This window comes from Fistularia commersonii, chromosome 29, assembly GCF_037954325.1.
Source record: "Fistularia commersonii isolate RoL2024-O1a breed Wild chromosome 29, RoL_Fcom_v1.0, whole genome shotgun sequence".
Taxonomy (NCBI): domain Eukaryota; kingdom Metazoa; phylum Chordata; class Actinopteri; order Syngnathiformes; family Fistulariidae; genus Fistularia; species Fistularia commersonii.
Window position 1 is genome coordinate 4,442,884 of NC_141312.1, and position 19,689 is coordinate 4,462,572.

At 42.4% G+C, this 19,689-nt stretch overlaps 2 protein-coding genes across 2 annotated transcripts; one reads left to right on the top strand and one right to left on the bottom strand.

Annotated features, from left to right (window-relative positions):
* Positions 1–4,925: 4,925 nt before the first annotated feature.
* Positions 4,926–13,172, bottom strand: mis18a (MIS18 kinetochore protein A). Its single transcript, XM_086177032.1, has 5 exons — positions 12,702–13,172; positions 12,460–12,526; positions 11,753–11,875; positions 8,286–8,388; positions 4,926–5,831 (listed from the first exon to the last, which is right to left on the bottom strand). The coding sequence occupies exons 1-5, from the start codon at positions 13,039–13,041 to the stop codon at positions 5,751–5,753; spliced, it is 714 nt and encodes a 237-aa protein (XP_086033158.1). The 5' UTR covers positions 13,042–13,172; the 3' UTR covers positions 4,926–5,750.
* Positions 13,173–13,882: 710 nt separating this feature from the next.
* Positions 13,883–17,694, top strand: haus1 (HAUS augmin-like complex, subunit 1). Its single transcript, XM_086177031.1, has 9 exons — positions 13,883–14,138; positions 14,205–14,379; positions 15,439–15,574; positions 15,667–15,801; positions 15,913–16,036; positions 17,071–17,136; positions 17,235–17,306; positions 17,473–17,520; positions 17,608–17,694. Exons 1-9 carry the CDS (start codon positions 14,118–14,120, stop codon positions 17,650–17,652), a joined length of 822 nt encoding a protein of 273 aa, XP_086033157.1. The 5' UTR covers positions 13,883–14,117; the 3' UTR covers positions 17,653–17,694.
* Positions 17,695–19,689: the final 1,995 nt, after the last annotated feature.

Consider the following 19,689-nt stretch of genomic DNA (forward strand, 5'->3'; position numbering starts at 1 on the left):
CTCAGCCGTGGCTCCCCCCAATCCTCATCATAAACCTCTTTGGGTGACACTGCCCCGACGAGACAAAGAGGGGGGATCGCCGGTTCACCGAGACAAACACATACATGCGCAGGACAACACAAATGGTGCCGTCTGATTAAATCGGCGCGGCTAAGCTGATAAAAGCCGAGGGGCAAGAGTGGCTCTAAAATGCATTAGATCCAGAGCCTTTTGTTTACTGTAGGTTGTCGGACAGCTAGTCAAAATCCTCGATGAGATAAACGAGCCACGGCGAAGGAAAATACCAGGGCTTAGGTGCAGAACCCAGGGAAAGGATAGTGTCAACTACAGGGCGGGTAATACCTGCAGTCTGTGCACAAACACCCCTTTAAGTCCCTTAATGGATAATTGTAATTAATGATTAGGTCGGGGATAATAGTGTCAATCACCCTTTGTTTCAAATGATTGAGCTAAAGGTCAAATGATGATTTATTGATTATTCATGTTACACGTGAGATCTTTTTTTTTCGAGTGATCATCCGGAAAAAAACGGATCCAAAGTCCAAATAGTCATTTCATGATGATATTCATGAAACAACTTCTGTCTCAGTGTTTTGAAAATGTTTCATAAAACTATATTCATTACATTCCTTTTGGCATTAAATTTGTATGACATCTTTATTTCCTTCAACTTTGATGAGCCGATTAAAGACATACAACGTTGTGGAGGTGATTATTATGAAATAATTGAAATAATTAAATAATTAAAATAATTGAAAATGCTAATTGAAAATACATGACAGAAATTAAAAATGACATATTTTACTTCTTGCAATATTTGTTTTGTGAAACTTCCCTCTAAACTCTTCTCCTCCTTTGTTTCGATCCAGCGTGGACTGGAATGAAATCATCATGTAGATACTGCAAAATTATTTAATATATACATACTTAATATACACGTACATAAACATATTAATTAAGTTTTTGGTTTTCAGTATGAAAAAGCGTTCATGTACCATATAAATGATTCTCAAACATTTAATCTTGAAAATGTTAATGGTTGATTTCCAATCATTGATGTATTTCGCGGATTACAAATTGACATATTGCAATAATCCCGGGGAGATTTAATAAAAAAGGAAAAAGAAAAAAAATCCAGAGTGATGAGATAAAAAACGAAAACAACACAGATTTACCTCAAATTAATCCTCACAAGCTGCAGGTCAACTGATTTTGTGGTAAACAGATATTAATTCACTCTCTCAGCGGGGTGGAACGATATTTTGATCATTTATCATGTGATGATTTTGGAGGGATTTATATGATTTAAAAATGACTCAGGAAATATCTGGTGACTCTTTTGAGGAATCAAAGAGGAAAATTTTGTCCAAATCAGAAAAGTCAAAGGGTGTGTCACACGCTGACGCACATTCATCTTTGAAACAATTGCGGAATGAGCCACACCCTAGAAAAGTCTTTTCATCACAGATGACTTCCAAATTTGCATCAATCGATGGGTGTTTATCCACGTGTAAGATCATTTGCATCATCTCCGTTCAGTCGAACATCCTTATTGATCATCAAGCTTTGACACATTGAACGACTGATCCCTTCTTGCACTGACGAGGACCTTATTTCTGGCAACCTGTTCTGGCTTACATCCTGATGACTCTAATCCTGTTTTCAGCCGCGGTGTTGTCTCACACACACACACACACACACACACACACACATACACAGATGTCACTACGGAGAAGACAAGCCTTTTTTTTTCCTAGCAATTGACAACTAACCTGTAACTATGTGCGCTAACTAAGTTTAGTTAAGTTCCTAATCAGGTAAAACCTATTACCCTCATCTTGCTTCATCCTGACTTACTTCTCTCCTGACTCTAATCCAAAACTCAGAAATGCCATCTTGCCATTAGAATAGAATTGAATAAAATAGATTGCAGCTTAAAATGTCCCCGAAGGAGGACATTTCAATTCGCAGTGCAGAAATGAACAGTCCAACGGAGGCAGTTAGGTTATGAATGCAAAGTTAAAAAGAGTAGCATACAAATCTTACAAAGACACAAACACACACACATGGAAACACACACGCACACACACATAAAAACACACATAATCAAGCAGCAGTGCTTCCTCAGCAACATGCAGAGAATGAGGAGTAGAGTGAGAGACTGCCTGGAGTACCTGGCAGACCCAGGCAGCCGACACAAAGGCGTTTAGGGGTGGGGTCGGAGTGGGCCGGTTGGGGTTAGGGGGGTAAACAAGCAGATGTTTCCAATGAGGCGGAAGGCTCTAAGCACCCCGGATGGGATTGGGGTTATTCTGCCAGATGAGCTACTGGCCAGCTATCCGGTTCCATCGCGGACACAGATGAAGGCGATTAATGGAAGGAGAAGACGACTTATCCGAGGTTTGACCCTTTCTTCGGAGGTGCTCTCAATGGAAGGCCCGGTTCCTCACCTAAGATCATCTCGCGAGGTGGATTCCCATAAATTCGGGACATGTCACACCCCTGTTGAAATGGTGAACTAACAGACCTGCCCGCTTGCTTGTGAGGCACAGAGATGAGATCAGACTTTCTTAATGCTTTAAATCTTAAAAGAAAATTTAAAGCACACACATTTCCAAGGGAGATTTAACTTTTCGACAGTTCGATTTGTGTTTTTTTTGTGTTTTTTTTGTGTTTTTTTAAAGAAAGGATGAATATCTAATATTCATTGATTATATGGTCTATCAAAAATGTCAGTAGGGTCCAATCAGATAATCAATGATAATCCATCCATTCATATACTGACCATCATTCTTCTTCTCGGTATCAGTGTGCTTTTTAATTGGCAAATCTAGCGTTTGTAAAGAAAAAAAAGGAGTTAATAATGACAAAATTGATAAAATAATAAAATTCATTCAAAAATCAATGTGTGATAAATTAATGAAATAGTCGCCTTTCAATGATGAATTGCTTTTCTCGAATGTTTATATTTTACACAAATTACTTTTCATTTTTTCCATAAATATCAGCTACCGCCCGTTTGCGTAACCAATAATCCCTAGAGCAAAAATATGAAGCTATGTTTAGATTATGTATGTCAATATCTAGGTGTATTGTTTTAATAGACAGTGGATATTTATGCATATTAACACTCAAAATTTAACAAATGTCTTCTTTGTATAACAATATATATAGTACAGACTGTGTGCAAAAAAATAATGGGAACACTTAAAACAACACAATTAAACTGCAAGCCCTTTTTATTTTTTTGAGCAGTATATATAATATATATATAATATGTATATATATATATATATATTGTATAACGGAACTACTTTTGCCTGGGCTGTCGAAAATTAACAGATAAATCGTAAAGCAGTTCCAAAGCCGCTGGTGCAACTGGTGGGGTGTGGTTCTTTTGTCAGAGAACCTCAGGTGACCTCATGGAGAGAGACTCATGATGAAGTCACAAAATAAATGATTAATGCTTTAATAAGGTCATCTCACACAAATTAATTTGCAAAACTCACAGACACATCCGCTAGTATTTAGTCACCCAGTTAAGAAATGACTTCATTCAACAGATGTGAATGGATCTGAATCGAAATCCCTTAAACCCCTGTAACATTGTCATATTTATTCTCACAAAATAATCTTTTCATAGAAGGAAAAAAAAAAAGCACATTTTGTAAGTTGGCAAACAGGTGGGCACTGCTAGAGATATTTCTCCCTTAAAAACAAGATCAGAAATTCAATCAAAGAGCAGCTCTCAGCCAATAGGATCGCCGTGTCTGTGGCAACAGCAGCATCAGCGGCGGCGGCCATTGGCCGGCGGATTCACACAGGCGTCGCTGTAATTGGCTGTCAGGCTGCCGAGGCTTCATTGCCTCCATGGCAACATTGCATCCTTATTGCTTAGAGAAGGTGAAAAGGAGGGAAAAGGGGAGGCGACTCTCGCTCAGACACTATCTTTGCATTATTCATCCTTTGTCCCAGAGTGCTGGTGAAAATGTAGTGACTGATGCGAGCGTGTGTTTCTATGTTGGCTTGGGTGGTAATGATTGGTTGAAACATAACGGGGGAGAAACTGTTGCAATAATTGCAGTCAGAGGGGCAACGCTCCCACGCCGTCTCTATATAAAACAAATGAATTCAGAGGCCACTCGGTCAACCGTTCACGGCGAGATTATTTCCAGCCCGACTATTATCGTTTAGACAAACAGCTCAGGGTGGACCGGTAAAGGGAAACATTCCCTGAAATATTCTCCCCGGAGGGGGTTTGGCGAACCTGGACTGACCACTGGCATCATCCTGAGCAGAATCAACAGCCTTAAACAGAAGTGAAGCTGGAATTAAGAAACTGTCAGCCAAACAACCAACAAATACAACAGCAAAAAGCAAAACAAAACACGCAGCTTGTTTACTGTTGTTTTGATTTTTTTTTTTTTCCCATCAGTTTGGGTGTGGGAGGTGTTAGGGGTAGGGTGGGGTAAGCGGAGAGAAAAACATCAGAGATTAGATGTTCAAGACTCCTCCCCCTTGTGTGTCTGAGCATGAGCGTGGGGGATAACGTCTGTTGACAGACGTGCCGACCGGCGAGCTGGCTGCTCCTCCGGCAGGGTATCGGGACGACGAGATGGCAACAGGCACTCAGCATAGCACGTGCTCTCAGTTGCCATCGCAACCCGGCCTTGGATACAGCGTGCTGGTTGGTTGTCTCGCACTGTTGTTGTTCTCGGAGGCTGATGAAACCTCGTGGGTGAGGGAGGGCAAGCGGTACAGCGTGCAGCCACTTTCCCGCCTTAGCGGAAAGTGTTGCCAGGCACATTAGAGGCCGCTTGATAAACAAACAAGCTTACTTACATATATAATCGACCCTCCCCTCAACCCCCGCAGACCCCAAACTTACTGTTTAACTCTTAAATCCTGCAGGATACGACTAATTGGAGGCAAAGCGGGATGAGCCGCTGAGCGGCGGCAATCTGACCGGACGGAGTCGAATAAGAGACACATTTAAAAAGATTATCCAGATTTTTTTTTTTGGAATTTTCAAGTTTAATCAAGCATATGAAACAGAGCAGTTTAAAATACGGACGTAACACACACTTTCCGGCATTACGACGACGCGTGAGAACAATTGAAACAAAATAAAAACAAGCATGTAAAATCAGGATATGTCAGAATTCTTTTTTTTTTTTTTTTTTCCCCCATAACTGCTTCAACGGTTTGTTAACCAAAGATTTCATTTGAGTGTGTATCTTGGTGAGAGCAAACGTGCCACGTGTTCATTTATGGCTACAAACAGGTAGACCGTGTTTAGCTTCGGCGCTACATGTTGAGAACAAAAGAGCAACCGTGCACGGCCTTGAGTTTGCCGATCAATACGACGACGTGCTGAGTGTGCACGCCATCTGACACCCGGGGAGAAAAAGTGAACGTTCTACACATCACATCCATCTACTCTGCACTTGGACGAGCAGAGGAGATGGCGCGGCGTGCTCTGGGTGCTGAGCTGGCAACATGATTGATTACAAGAGGGCGCAGTCTTTGTTTCACTGCCGGTAGTTGGGACGCGGCACGGCGGAAACTGTTCACTTGTGTGTTTGGGGACGAAGTAAAGGCAGAATTTAAATGTCTGACTGAAAAAGACATGTTGAGATATTTAAAAATATATACACCGGAGGTAAAAAGATATATAAACATGAGTGAGAAGGTGACTGATGACGGCGCCACATGTTCAACACGTGGGAGAAGGAGCCGGTCGGCGTCCATCATCTATCTCTCCTCCACTTTTCCACGAAGGACTGCATATCATCCACCTTCTGTGCCAGCGTCACCAGCAGCAGCTTCATCTGTCAGGGTGTGTGTGAAGGGTGGGAGGTGGGCAGAAGAAGGTAGAATGTGTGGATAAAAACACCAAGGTAACATGAAAAAAAAAAAACACACACACACACACACACACACACACACACACACACACAGAAATGGTGGAAGTATTAAGGCGTGAGCGCAGTGGGGGAAATGGAGCGTAAAACGGACAGGTGGGAAATTAGGGGAACAGTGGGGAAGTGGTGAGGAGGAGGAGGAGAGATAATTAAGAAAAGGGGACAGCGAGGAAGAATGACGAAACCCGGAGGGGTGGTGGTCAGGGACGGATGGGTATGAAAGGGGGTGGTGGTTGGGGAGGGGGGGTGTAAGAAGGGTGGGGGAGAGACAGGTCAGTGAGTGTAAAGGACGGAACACCCAAACAAACGTCTGCAAGTCAGACAGACAGAATACATCAACCGCGGCGGCACTTTCATCACGTACGCTGCAGGAGGATAGAGCCGGGGACAAAGACGAGAGGGGACGGGACACTTTAAATAACATAAACAACTCTTTTGGCACCTTAATTGGGGAATAAAAAAAAATGTCATTATATATCTAATGAATATATTCAATAGTTATGTTGCGGTGCTGGTAATGACTGTTCAACAGTACAAGTGATAAACTGCTTTTCAATGCATTCTTCAACGGCTAAAATATATGTTTAAATGAGAAATTGTTACATTTGAGGACTCTTAGTGCAATCAAACCAAAGTTTTTAAACCCTTTAAGACTTTATCATCTCTTCCACGTACGTTAAAAAGTATTGATGTAATGTCAAGAATTCCATGACACCCTTCCAAATGAATGGGTTTCAAACCATCATAAATTTTCAAGATGTTTGTATTGAATTTGACGTGTGCATTTGCGACGTCAGATTCTTGATGTTAAAGTATTTGTTTTCCAAAACTTCAGAACTCTATTTCAACTTTACAGCCGAGATAAATGACGGATTGCTGAGATTTTATCCTTTGTGAGGCTGCGAAAAGGTAAAAGACGAACAAAAAACTAAATATCCCGTCAAACACAAGATATATAGGGGTAAACTTTACAGCACTGAAAGATTTTAGATTTACGCTAATGAATGATTTTTATTGAATGCCCCATTTGGAGGTCAGTATCATCTTGTTACGATATATTTACAGATAATGGCACTTAAATAACTGTAAAACCACTTAAATGAAACGTAATCAGTGTCTATCCAGTTGCCGTCCATGCACATTGGGATTATACGTGGTCAACAAAGGGGGGTGAGTGGCAGCCTACATATTAACCAAAGACAATACGGGTTAATACGAGGTCGGTGGATGTGATTACGCAGCCCCCTCATGTACCCCTTTGTTTTGAGTGACAGAGTCAAGTGCTTGAATCTGAGAAACACCTTACAGGTTTATTACATTCTGAAATGTACTTGCAAAAAAAGGGGAATCTGCTAAACTATCAATACTGCAGGGAATCAAAAAAAACAATTAAAAGGAACAAAATATTACTCCGTGTTACTTTGTAATGCGGTATTATTACTTTGTCCATCGATTAAGCGGTAGTCCTATGGTGTAAGAATACGCCATAGGACAATATCATCTTGCAGTGCCGACATCTTTAAGCAGTAAGGCACACATACATCCAGATATAGGGTTGAGCCCACTTCATGATCAAAACATGTTTTTCCCCCCAAACAAAGATTCCTCAACATGCTCCCCATGACATCTATTGTCCCCTTGGTGCAGGATTGTCGCCACCTACTGGCCAATACGGGTTCCGGTAGCTATTTCAAACAAAGAGTGATTTTAAAAAATGATCTCACCGGCAATGAAAGTGTAGAAAACACACACCTTCTAGGTTTTCACAATACAGACAATTTTAAACCACTTTAAGGCCTGCGACCAAAGGAAGGAAAGACAAAGTTTGGACAAAGAGAAAATGCAAATTCTAATAAATTCAGTTTCAGAAGACCTTGGAGAACATCTTTTAGAAAAAAAAAACAAAAAAAAAAAAAACATTTTGAAACCTATAACACTGGGGACAAATGAATCTGATTGGCCAGATGACACAGAGGGATGAGGTCATGTCTGATATAAGCGTCTGCCCGCCACAGCAGCAAAGACTTCTTAGAACAAAGCTGATGTAATCAACTTGTGTACAACCTGCACGTCCATAATGAATGAGAGCCGTCTTCAGGCATGGTGGTCATCACAGCGACACACGCGCTGTTGCACTGCCATAAAGACCAGTGTGCAACTCACATGTCTAGGACAGATCACTTTGTTTTTTGTTTTCTTTTTCAAATGAGTAACCTAATATTGCAAGTTTTCACCAGAGTGTGAGGAGTCATTGTGATATCAGTGAACCCCCCCCCCGAAATCCAGCAATGAAGCATTTTCATCTAATGACACAATTATGACCACAGAAAGAGACAAAGAGAAGCCATGGCAGTAATTTACCTGTGCCACCTCTTGTTGACATGTCTGGCAATCGTGAACGGGGAGTGGCTGCTCTGTGAGGCCCCCTGCTGGCAAGGTCCAGGCCTCAGGGTCCAACACACAACTGAAATATATAAAATGAGTGTTAGCAATACACAAGTGAACCTCGGGTTGGGGAATAGATGAAATTTAAAAGGCCATTTTCCAGCATTGTATAAAAGACACAACGATGTGAAGGATCTCAGGGTCTATCATAATCAGAGGTCTCAGTTTCTTTACGACTTTTAACCTCAATAAATGAAGCTGGTCAGCAGCCTGATGAGGAGGAGACTATTTCATTTTAAGTTTGATGAAAATGGTCGGCCACTTAACCAAATCAATTTTGATAATCAGAAAATATAATTTTAAATCACCAGAATAAGCTCAAATATTTTCTTCCTAATTCTCTGAAACCACCCCAGCCATTCTCTTGTAACTGCTAAATTAATCTTTTTAGGTCGTTTGTCGAAAATTATTTTGCAGGAGACTAAGCGTCACTCTACTTGACATCATTTGCAGATTATTTTAAACGAATTACTGAGGAGATTAAAAAAATCAGTTAAAAAGATGACGTGTTGTCATAGATGATATTTTGTATATATTTTTTACAAGAATTTTTGACTCTATGTGAGTCTGTGTAAATGTGTTGTCTTATGTGAAATGTACCTGGTGGAATTAATGTCTAAATCGCTGCAATTTCCCCTCGGGGATAAATAAAGTAGATGCTGTATCTATTCCACATACACCAACATATTCCCTGGTCTTTAATGAATAAGGTATTATTTGGCTTTCACCGACCACGCGTGTCCGTGAAGAGAAAGTCAATTGTAAATGCAAAAATGAAAAAAGGAAGCTCTATTATTCTATATTAGTTGAGCAATACATCCTGCAGATGCACTGGGAAGCATCATCAGTGATGTATCCTGGTTTCCTGGGTGTTTGAGTCTCAGACCATTATACACCCTCGCCCAGCTGACCCACCCAGGGTTGCTCACACCCCGGCCAGCATCAGACCATCAATCACCCCTCTTTATCAACAGCCGTCTGGAAGCTCTCTCGGCCGTGTCAGTTGCAATCACGATGGATTTCCTCCTTGCTTAAGCCCAGCGCGATGTAGCGTCAAAGCAGTGAGCGACCTACGAAAGCCTGTGCAGCCCATTTCTACAAGATGGCAGCGGCCTTGCCATCCCTGTCTCAGGGATTCTTCCACCAGTTCCTGACATTTGCCTTATTTCCTTTTGAAAGCCTCCTCTATCCCGTCCTCCCACGGCAACGTCAACTCTATCGCGGCAAGCTGTTTTGAACCCTTTGACAGGATCGTGACGTCTGCTCGCAAAGACGTCGTAGCGATGTGCGCTGGAAACTTGAGTATGCGGTAAGCCAGCAGAAGCTCTGGGACGTGACTCGGGCTGCTCTCCTGCTTTAACAAATGCCACCTGCTTACTGATGGCACACTCTCAGTGACTACCCTCGGTACTTGGTCATGTAACCAGCAGAAGCGATTATCTCCCAGGGCTTTCGGACAGCTGCTCAGAATGTGCTCAAGTGTTCCTCTCCCTGAGCAAAGAGGGCAATAAGGTGTATCAGCCTTGCTCCAGAGCTAGAGGTTCACCGGGCTAGGGAGGATGTCATACACAGATGCAATGAGGAATTTGCCCATCCATGCCCCCTGCTGTCGCTTGCATGCCATCCTGCGTGTTCTTTTTCCCTCTGCTGTTGTCCTGACCTCCCCCTGGACAAGAAGCAATCTCTTCTTGCCCTGGTTCTTGAAAAATCTAGGTGTCAGGAAACTCCCCAAGCCCGCTCTTCCCATCTCGACTGTCCCCGACCCTGCCTTGTGCCTCAGCCGGGCTTCTACTGCCACCGGCTCCCGAGCCGCGCTCCATTTCCTGCCAGTGCGGCTTTCAATTATGTGACTTTCCGGTCTTGGGTTTCTCGGTACTGGAATGCCTCTCCGGTCCGGGAGACCATAAACTCTTCCATGCCGCTTCTAAAGGGGGACTGCAGGATGTCACTCCTCCTGCGTGGTAAGCCAAACATTTCCGAAAGTATGAGCTCCATTGACTCCACTGATGTGAGAGGGACATTAAATAGGACTCTAGGCAGAATGCCATGCTAGTAGATCCAGGACTTGAACTTCCCCGGCAGTCCACTTGCTGAGCCAGTTCTCAAGCTCCTTCTCAAGCCGACTGGATGGCACCGCCATCTCTGAGACTCTGGTCAAAGTGTTTCCCCAAACTCTTGACTGGCTTCTCATTGATCAGTGGCATAGTGGTGCCATCCAGGACAGACTGGAACTTGTCAGAGAATCTGCCTTTCCTCAGAACAAGTGAGGGATTTAGTTAGCTAATCCTTGCAGACTTGTTAAGCCTCCCCAGTCCTTGTAGTAACCATCAGCTGGTACGGTGGATGCTGTGACTCCGAGGTCATCCAAATAGGGTCTGATAGGGGTCGGCCGCGCACCTTATCTGATTGACGGGCCTCTGCACTCCCACTCTGCAACTTTGACTACCATTTTCATGACAAAGGCAACGAGGGCGACATATATTGTGCATCCGGTGACGCTTCCCTTCTCCAGTCTGTGCCAGTCTGATGTTACTCGGCCTGAAGTGACTCTCAATCTGTTGTTAGAGTAGTCCATGCTGAGATCCTTGATCTCGCTGATGCCGGTTTAGTGTCGACTACCAGCTTGTGTGGTAATGACCCAAACATGTTAGCCAGGTCTAGCAACAGCGCAATGGGATCTCCTTTCCCCACAAGAGCCTCTCTGATCAGCTGGGTGACTTCCCTCTGTGTGCACCAGGCATCCTGGTATCCCTGGAACCGCACCCTTCTGCACTAATGTGTCGATGTACTTGCTCTTAAACAAGAAGGACGTCAAACATCTGGATACGACACTAATTGTTGGATCCAGATGTGTGCGATTGTCACACACAATGACTGTGGACATGGCTCGGAGGTGGCTTTCAACACCCTCCTTCCACATGCTAGATATTATTGATCAGCATTCTTCCCAAACTGCTGCAACTCCCGCCGGTTGATGGCTTGCAGCCATTTCACCCTGTTTTTTTTTTTTTGGACTACTCTGTCTGGTGCTTGGAGGTGCTGGGCTTTGTGGGGCAACCCCAGGCCGGGCCCCACCTGCATCTGACCAGGGTCGGGCCCTGTGGGCGCCTGCACCAAGCACTTCATCTTGCCCAGATCCAAGACCGCGTGAGATTTTGCAGATCTCACCGCAAATGCAGCCTGTTTTCATCATTCCATTTGGACTGTTGTCATCAATCGATCTGTCTTTGTGGGGTTTTCATTCTCCCCTCCCTCCTCGGGCTCCCCTGAAGGTATTCAAATGTGTTTCCATTGCTTGGGATCTTCCTCAAAAACACCGCAGCTTGGGTTGCTAACCCTACCCCCTGCACCTGTATTTCCAGATGCCACCAAACCCAACGTACCTATCGATGGCTTCCACATTAAGGAGGTATCCAGATCGCAAGTGGTCCAGGCTCGCAGGGGTGGAATAGAAGCTTAGACCCAGGTGAGACTGGCAGACTTTGCAGGTAAGATCCAGAACAATGCTGGAAGGAGAAGATGACAGTTCAGCTGAATTTGGAGACTGTCAGAAAGCACCCAAGCCTACTTGACTGTCAAAAACAGAGAGTTTTTGTTATGTTCACATAAAATCAGCGTTTTTTGTGACATTTGGGCGATCAATTATAAAAAAAACCTTAGCTTTCCCCTGTCCATCATGGATTTAGTTTAATCCTATTGATTTAGGGAAAGATTGTTACATCCTTAAAATCTGTAAAGAAGTTGATTTTTTATATTTTTCAAGGACAACACTAATATTTCAAAATGGACTTTAATGGTAAAATAGGTGAAAAAAAACAATTGTTGAAAGTTATTCCATTTGCATAGGACTCTTGTGATATGAACTTAATATTCTTAGCAGATGAAAAGTGTGTTCCCTGCTGATGACCAGCGACAGAATAAAAGTTGTGTCCAAATTTGAAAAGTTATACAGACGAACATAACTAATGATTAGGTATGGTGGATGAGTAATCAAAAAGGGAATCTTGGAGCACCCTGAGCGCTCCAAATTTAGATTGTATTTTAAATGTAAGAAATTAAAATGATAAATGGAGCAAAAAAAGATTCTTACCAGGGATAATGACTGCTGGATTCATACACACGACGTTTTCTTCCAACCACAACATAGGAATTGACCCCTGACGGCAAGAAAGGATGGATGCTCATGATCAAGGCATTGTCCTGCTGCAACATTCACCTGCATCAGCAGTTTCAACACCACTTTGCCTGGCTTCTACTGCAAGGCTGTGAACTTACAAACAGAAATACACATTTGTGTTTATCAGTCACTAAGTAAGAAGGTTGTGGACTCACTCTCCAGGTGGATCCGGTTCTGCTCCTCTTCACTCCCCACCCAGGCTCTGGAATCCCCGAGAGGAGACCTGCATGTCACGCATATAAAAACAACAATTTCTCCATCAGCGTCCACTGACATCTCAGGCTGGGCTCCAATTGCATTTCCCCCTTCGTCTTCTTCTTCTTCCTCCTCTTCCTCCTCCTCCTCCTCCTCTTCTTCCCCCTCTTCCTGATCTACTGATACTTCTTCTTCCTCTTCCTTCACTCTGAGGACTTCATCAAAGGAATCTCCATCAACAATGAATGAATTTTCTGAAAAGTACGAGTCGTCTGTTGGATAGTTCCGCAAGCACGCCATGCTCCTTTAAACATGCTATTTTTTGAATTGTGCGCGCACCGACGGTTAAAGAGTCAAAACGAGATGGTTCACCGGCGGTACTTCCGCTTTCGTCACGTCAGCGTTTTCGTCCTTTATTATATTTTTTATTTTATTTTTGTATTTTTTGGAACTTTGATAAATGCAAAGGGACAGAATCTAAAATGAAAAAAAAATTACAAATGAATAAAAACCATACAATTATGACATGCTGGTCTGAAAATAAGATCGATATCTTTTAAACATAAACAGGGGAGACACATTTGTTATGGTTGGATCTTGGTTTGAAACACAAGTCTTGAATGCCACTAAGCTACATAACTTTTTGCTAAAATATACATATGAAGTTAACTCGTTCAATGTGCGTGGCCCACATCATTTCTATGTAAACATGCCTTAAGAGCTGCATTAAAAAACCGCAAGAACCTTACTGTATGCAATCTAAATCATTCAAATCGTCAAAATAAAACAGGTATGGTAAAAAAGTAAATGAAAATGATGGACAGACAATAGCTTTAATAAAGTTCCACTCTTGAATAGGTTTTTGAGTACGTCTTTTTTTCTCAAAATCAATTGGACAGACATCGACGCTGCATTGACTAGAGGCCTTTTTCCTCCTCTTAAGCCAAAGTTTTCCATCGCCGTTTTCTTTAAATGTTTAATTTCCATAACATTAGTCAGACTTGGGTCGTAATCACAAAATTGTTAACGTTTTTTACTTCGCCGGGTTGAAGAGAAATGATCAGTGAACTATCTTAATGCTAATCTTTGTAAACAGAGCGGGTGAACCGGATCCGCTTCGTCGGTTAAGGAAAAAAAATAAAAAATAAAAATCGTATTTATTTAGTACAGCACACATTTGCTCGACCCCTTTCAAATATATCTGTTTTCTTGAAGTTTTTATTTTTCTTAAACGTGTAAATAGTGTATTCTAAAAATCCAAACTTTTCATTGGTTGGTATCCAGGAAGTTAACGGAGAACGTTTCGGGCGGCGCGAAAACAACAGGCTCGACAGTTGGAAGTAATTTTCGCATGCAATTCATCTTGTTCTCACGCCATGTGTGAAAAGATCAAGAAGGTAAAGTGTTTTGTACGTAACTGCTTCAGATGTATCGCTGACGTTGACAGACGATTTACCCCTCAGGTGAACAGCTGGCTCGCTTCGGTGTTCGGGGAGCAGCCGGTTCCGCAGTTTGAGGTAAACAGCCGATCGGTGGACCTCCTGCACCAGCTGGCCGAGTCCAGCGAAGCCCGGTGCAAACAGACAACTCTGCTCATAGACGACCTCAAACAGAAAGCATCCGAGTATCACACGGAGGGTGAGATGTCCAACTTTCGTCACAGCTGCGTAACAGTTATAATGTCAAAAATAAATAGGAATATAAGTATATACAGAGAGACAGAAGCTAGCAAAGACATCCCATGACTGAAGGGGACTTAGCAGGGATAAGAATGAAACAGGAAGGGTAAAAATAGACAACCAAAACTAGACGACAATATAAAGTGACAACAGTAATGAAAAGAATAACATGCATAAACTAAAATACGTAGGATGCATGCGGGCTGGGACCAACAAGGATAAGACAAACAGCAGAGATAGGACATGATATGTGAATGGGGTGAAGTAGTGAGGTTGTGGTAGCAGCACAGATGCACCTAAGGCCCGTCCAAATTGTGTGTCGTCCAGATTGCTGTTCAGTTTAAGTTCATTTTACTTTCGCACAAGTATGTATGAATGTCAATTAGGAGTAACGAAAGAAAGTATTCTGCCTATTCTAATATTCAGTATTGGTCCTGATCCAAGAGAGATTGGTTTTGTAACTTTCCTCTAAATGTAGAATATGCCCTGCTTTTGTTCAGGATTGATACATTTTTGTCTTTTCATTGGCCACTACTACGCCGATTCATTTCCTTTTTTACATTCTCTTCATATCTCACTTACCACTAAGTCAATTAAAAAATTATGAAAGTCTACTCAGGCAAACGTAACATGAACCCCCTATCAACCTGTTTTCCGTTGCTTTTTCCACCACTCATATATTGGACCTTCAAAAGTGCAACTCAAACATAACATGCGCTTGATAAGCTCGGAGAAATTGTACATTTCCAACAGTACACGTTGATGGGGTATCAAAAAAGACACACCGTCTTAAAATGAAGGTGTCCATTTATCATTATGAGGTACCATAAAATTCTCCATCAACACAGTAAGCATGTTGCTATTAATCCTCCGCCTGATAGCTAATATTTCTTAAAATATGTCTTTTTAAGTCTCTGAGTAATCATTATTTTCACTGTGGGGACGTGCGTTGTGTAAGAATGCAATATCTAGTCTTGCTCTAAAGTTTTTACAGCATTTTTATGTAACCTGTCCGCAGCTGCTCATCTCCAGGATGTTCTCCTCCAAGGTGTCGGTCTTTCTTGTGCAAGCTTGTCAAAACCTGCGTCAGACTACTTGTCTGTTTTAGTGGATAACGCGATGGTGCTGGGACTGAGAGATACGTCTCTGGCAAGGTACGATGTCTGTCTCAGTTTAGTCACACTCGACACCCTACTGCACTTTAAACATCGCCAACTGTCACTATGCCCTTTTTTGTATCCTGTAGCTTCATGCCCGCTTTGAACAACCTCACCAACGAACTCCTAGAAGCAGAGAAATCAAACAGAAGGCTCGAGAGAGAACTCAAAGCTCTCAGAAAAAGGCTTGGTACTACTCTCATGCTCCGGAGCAACTTACAAGAGTAAGAAAGCCAACGCTGGCGTGTTGATTTCGATTTTTGCTCGTGCGACAGAGCGCTCTCTCTACGCAAAGCCAAATCTACTAATGCATCGTGGATCTTTGCCGTCCGCAGGGATGTCAAGACAACGGTCAGATCTCAGGCTGTGGAAAGCGCCATAGCAGAAGAGAGGCTGCTCAACATGGATTTTCTGAAAGCGAAGGCTAAAGAGCTTAGCAACAGGAGGGAGAGAGCAGAGGTATGCCCATAACTTCTGCACAATTATATATTATGATGCGTCGAGACTGCCACCAATCAGTACGGGGTGTCCCCTCAGTTGTGGGCATGTATTGAGAAATTTGGGGAAGGACCGGCGTCCAGGGAACGGGCCAGGCAGTAAAAAAAAAAAGGCCCGTCCGGAGAACCAGCTCTATCCCCCTGCACCTGGCAGCTTCCCAGCTCCCTTCTCTGGTTGCAGGGAGCCAGCCGACCAGCTACCAGGAAGCACGGAGGGGCCAGGCAGCTGGCACCGTAGCCCCTATCATATTATATCTTTATCACTCGCTGTTATTAAATCCTTCAGTGTTACAATATAATCGCAGTAACTAATGTATTTCATGCATATTAATCTCAGGTCTATGGTTGCAGCTGTTATCCATACTGCTGGCTGCACCGTGGGTTCCCAGATGAGAGCAGGAAGCGGCCCTTAAACGTTCATAAACTTAGCACGGATCAACAGAAGGATTTGGATTAAAATAAAAAAAAGAATCATAATACCTTAAAAAAATACCTGAAGCATCACACCTGCCTGCCTTTAGAAATGACCCATCTACCTCTTTTACCTCTGCTGTGAAATTCAAGATACACATTGAATCTGCGTTGACCCTGGAGGAGAAAAATCTAATTCTTTTCCTCAACGAAAACAGCCAGGATGGCGTGATGGTTTAGTAATGCACGGGTCGGTAGCGTCGCCATGGAAATTATACAAAGAAACAAGGGCCTCTGGAAAATGTTGCCAAAGGGACAGAAAGTGACATCTGAGCAAACGCACAATAAAATCTCCCAGCACGCCAGAAGTTTTCCTGCCAGTTTTATTTTGTTAAGAAAGACCCGGCTATTATGCGGGCATCATGTTACTGCTCCCAATTCGCAGCACAAGGAGGATGTTGTGGTTTTTTTTTTCCCGGGACCCGATAGTTAACGCCCTGCATATCACCGGCGGGAGGCGTCATCGCGGTCACGGGAGGTGGGAGCCCTCAGTAGGGTTTTTATTCTGCTTTATCGTTCCCGTAGGCTCAGCTCGTGTCCAGGAAGATGGACAAGTCCGTCACTCATCAGGCTGTCGTGCAGCTCTCGGAGGTGATTTCAACTGCGGCGCGGTCAAGCATCAAATATCAATATTCACTTTGACTTTCTGCATTTTGAAATAAATAAACTCACCCCACCTTCCTTCTCAGGATGTCGCCTCCCTGAAACAAGAGCTAATTCCTTTGAAAAAGAAACTGGAACCGTACATGGACCTGAGCCCGGTACGTCTCCACCAATCACCCAACCCTAAAGCCCTCTCATCATCTGAAATATTTTGACAGGAATATTTCTTCTTTTTGTTTTTATACAAGTAATGAGATATTGAGGTTTCTCCACAGTCGTGTCTAATCTGTTTTTTTTTTTTTTGTTTTTTTTTTACACCCACAGAGCCCGTCTCTCGCTCAGGTGAAAATAGAAGAGGCAAAGAGACAACTGGTGAGCGTCGTATTCGCTGATCCGTCCAGACCCGCTCGCTGCAGTCGGCACTAACAGTTTCCTCACTTTTTTTTGTCTCCCTCACAGGCTGCACTCGATTCCCAACTGGAGATGAATGTGGATTTTAAGTGACGACGTATGAGATTTCAAGTTGTAAATAAAGTCAAAAAGAACACAAGGGTGTTTCTCATTTGCCGTCCTCATGACTCGGGCACTGTAGACCAAACAGCGTTGTTGTGCCCGGAGCAAAGATACACTCCTCATCCCAGTACTTTTGTTAGGATTGACCTTTGTGAGTCAAAATCCTGCTCATCCAAACGGGTTCTCATTTCCAAATGCAATGACTTTTTAACACTGCTGTGAAATCACCATGAAATCACACTGTTGCAGGGAATTCAAGTTTAACCATTTAGCTTTTCTTATTAATTGCGTTTGATGTGTGTCCCTGTTGCTTTGAGTTTTTTTAAGTTAAATAGAAAAAAAAACATTTTTGTAGTTTAATTCAAGTCATAAATTTGAAAATGACCATTAAGTTTCCATTACTGGCAGTGAAACTAAACCTTTGTTTTTTCTCCCTTTGATTGGGTTTACCGGAGTTACAGTATCTCCTCCTTTTCCTGCTTTGTTTTATTTTGCAAAACATCTCTAATCAGATGTTTAGTCTTTAATCCTGGTTCTCATTATCAAAGCAGGAATTCTAACAGAAAGCAGAGGGACGTGGACACTTCAGGAAAGCAAACTGAATTTGTAATCAACCCTGATGAACCTCACAGCGGCCCGTGTTTGACCGGCCCAGAAAACAATAGCAATATTATGTGCTTTTTTTTTATTGTGTGACACAAGTCAAGACGCATTCAACACGTTTGAACATTTTAAATTGGACAGGCAGATTTTTTTTTTTTTTTAAATTCCAATTCTGGACACCCTGTCATCTATATTTGGGCCCAAAAGAAATCATGTGTTTCAACCCCTTGGAGTAAATTCTAAGAAAAAAAAAAACTAAACTGCTTTACTTTGCTTCTATGGCAAAGACAAAGCTGTTGAAGTTCAAGACACGATCATCTCAGACCCACATTGAACCTCCATGTTGTTTATAGTGCAGGAAACTTGGAGTTTGACAACAAAATTCCACAGGCTTTAGCGGCTCATACGACATGAAAGGCTCTGCAGAGCCACTCCCTGGATGCCTAAAGCTAAATTGCAGAAAATGGGACTAACTTGCGTTGTGCGTGGGGGTGAGGGGGTCCAGTCTGTATGCTAAATATCACCAAACAGCTCCTCCGTCCCGCAGATACCCCAACGTGTCCGTCAGTCTGACTTCTGCAGGTCTGTGCAAAGGGCCAAAGTGAAGACTGGTTACCATGGAGGAGGGTCATGGATGTAGACCCGTGGGGGGGTGAAGTTACCCTGAAGGCCCCCTTCTTCATTCAGAGGATGGGAACTGCGGATGAAAAAGGAGGAAAGCGGAAATGTAATGCACTCTTTGAAAAAAAAAAAAAAAATCATGTAAAAGGAGACACAAGATGTCCTGAATACATGTCTTTCTGGTTCAGAAAAAACTGCCGTTTTACGTTTTCCACAAATACGATGTTAAAAACTTGTGTAAATACAGGGAGATTGACGTTCAGTTGTAATAAAGCAATTAATTGCAGATACCCAGAGGTTAATAGTGATGGAATTAACTGCAACATCAGTGTTGCACTGCTCCATTTTGGAATGGGAGGTCTTAACAGCTATGACACAAACTAAATAAAGGAAGGTCACAGGTTTTTTTTCAACCCTTTTCAAAATTTTGATGAACTTCCTTTCAACCATTGACGGCTTTGAAATGTCATTTTTAAACCAAATGATTAAATATCAAATAAAACATAAAACATCACAATATTTGTTTTTAAACTCTATTTAGGGCAGGCAAAATTTGTTTGAAAAATGTAAACAGAAACCCTTTCAATTATTTGTTACAAATGTATTTGTGTTGAGGTCGTTTAGTATGACGGGCAACAAACAGCATTATTACATAGTAATAAGTTATTACCATGTGATAATTATCCTTATCCCACCTCTAAGATAATTCTGTATTTTATCTATAAAAAAAAAACGGTGGCATAAAAAAAGTCTCGGAGGAGGAGCTGAATGTTTTGCATGATCTTGTTTTGAAGCTGCAGGAAG

Excerpts from the sequence above, each read along its gene's own strand:
- haus1 (XM_086177031.1), top strand. The coding sequence starts at position 14,118 with ATGTGTGAAAAGATCAAGAAG. Across the intron at positions 14,139-14,204 it reads TGTGTGAAAAGATCAAGAAG|GTGAACAGCTGGCTCGCTTC; the intron begins GTAAAGTGTTTT and ends TTTACCCCTCAG. Across the intron at positions 17,521-17,607 it reads AAGAGGCAAAGAGACAACTG|GCTGCACTCGATTCCCAACT; the intron begins GTGAGCGTCGTA and ends TCTCCCTCACAG.
- mis18a (XM_086177032.1), bottom strand. The coding sequence starts at position 13,041 with ATGGCGTGCTTGCGGAACTATCCAACAGACGACTCGTACTTTTCAGAA. Across the intron at positions 11,876-12,459 it reads TCCAGCAGTCATTATCCCTG|CATTGTTCTGGATCTTACCT; the intron begins GTAAGAATCTTT and ends TTCTCCTTCCAG. Across the intron at positions 5,832-8,285 it reads GTCAACAAGAGGTGGCACAG|ATGAAGCTGCTGCTGGTGAC; the intron begins GTAAATTACTGC and ends ACACCCTGACAG.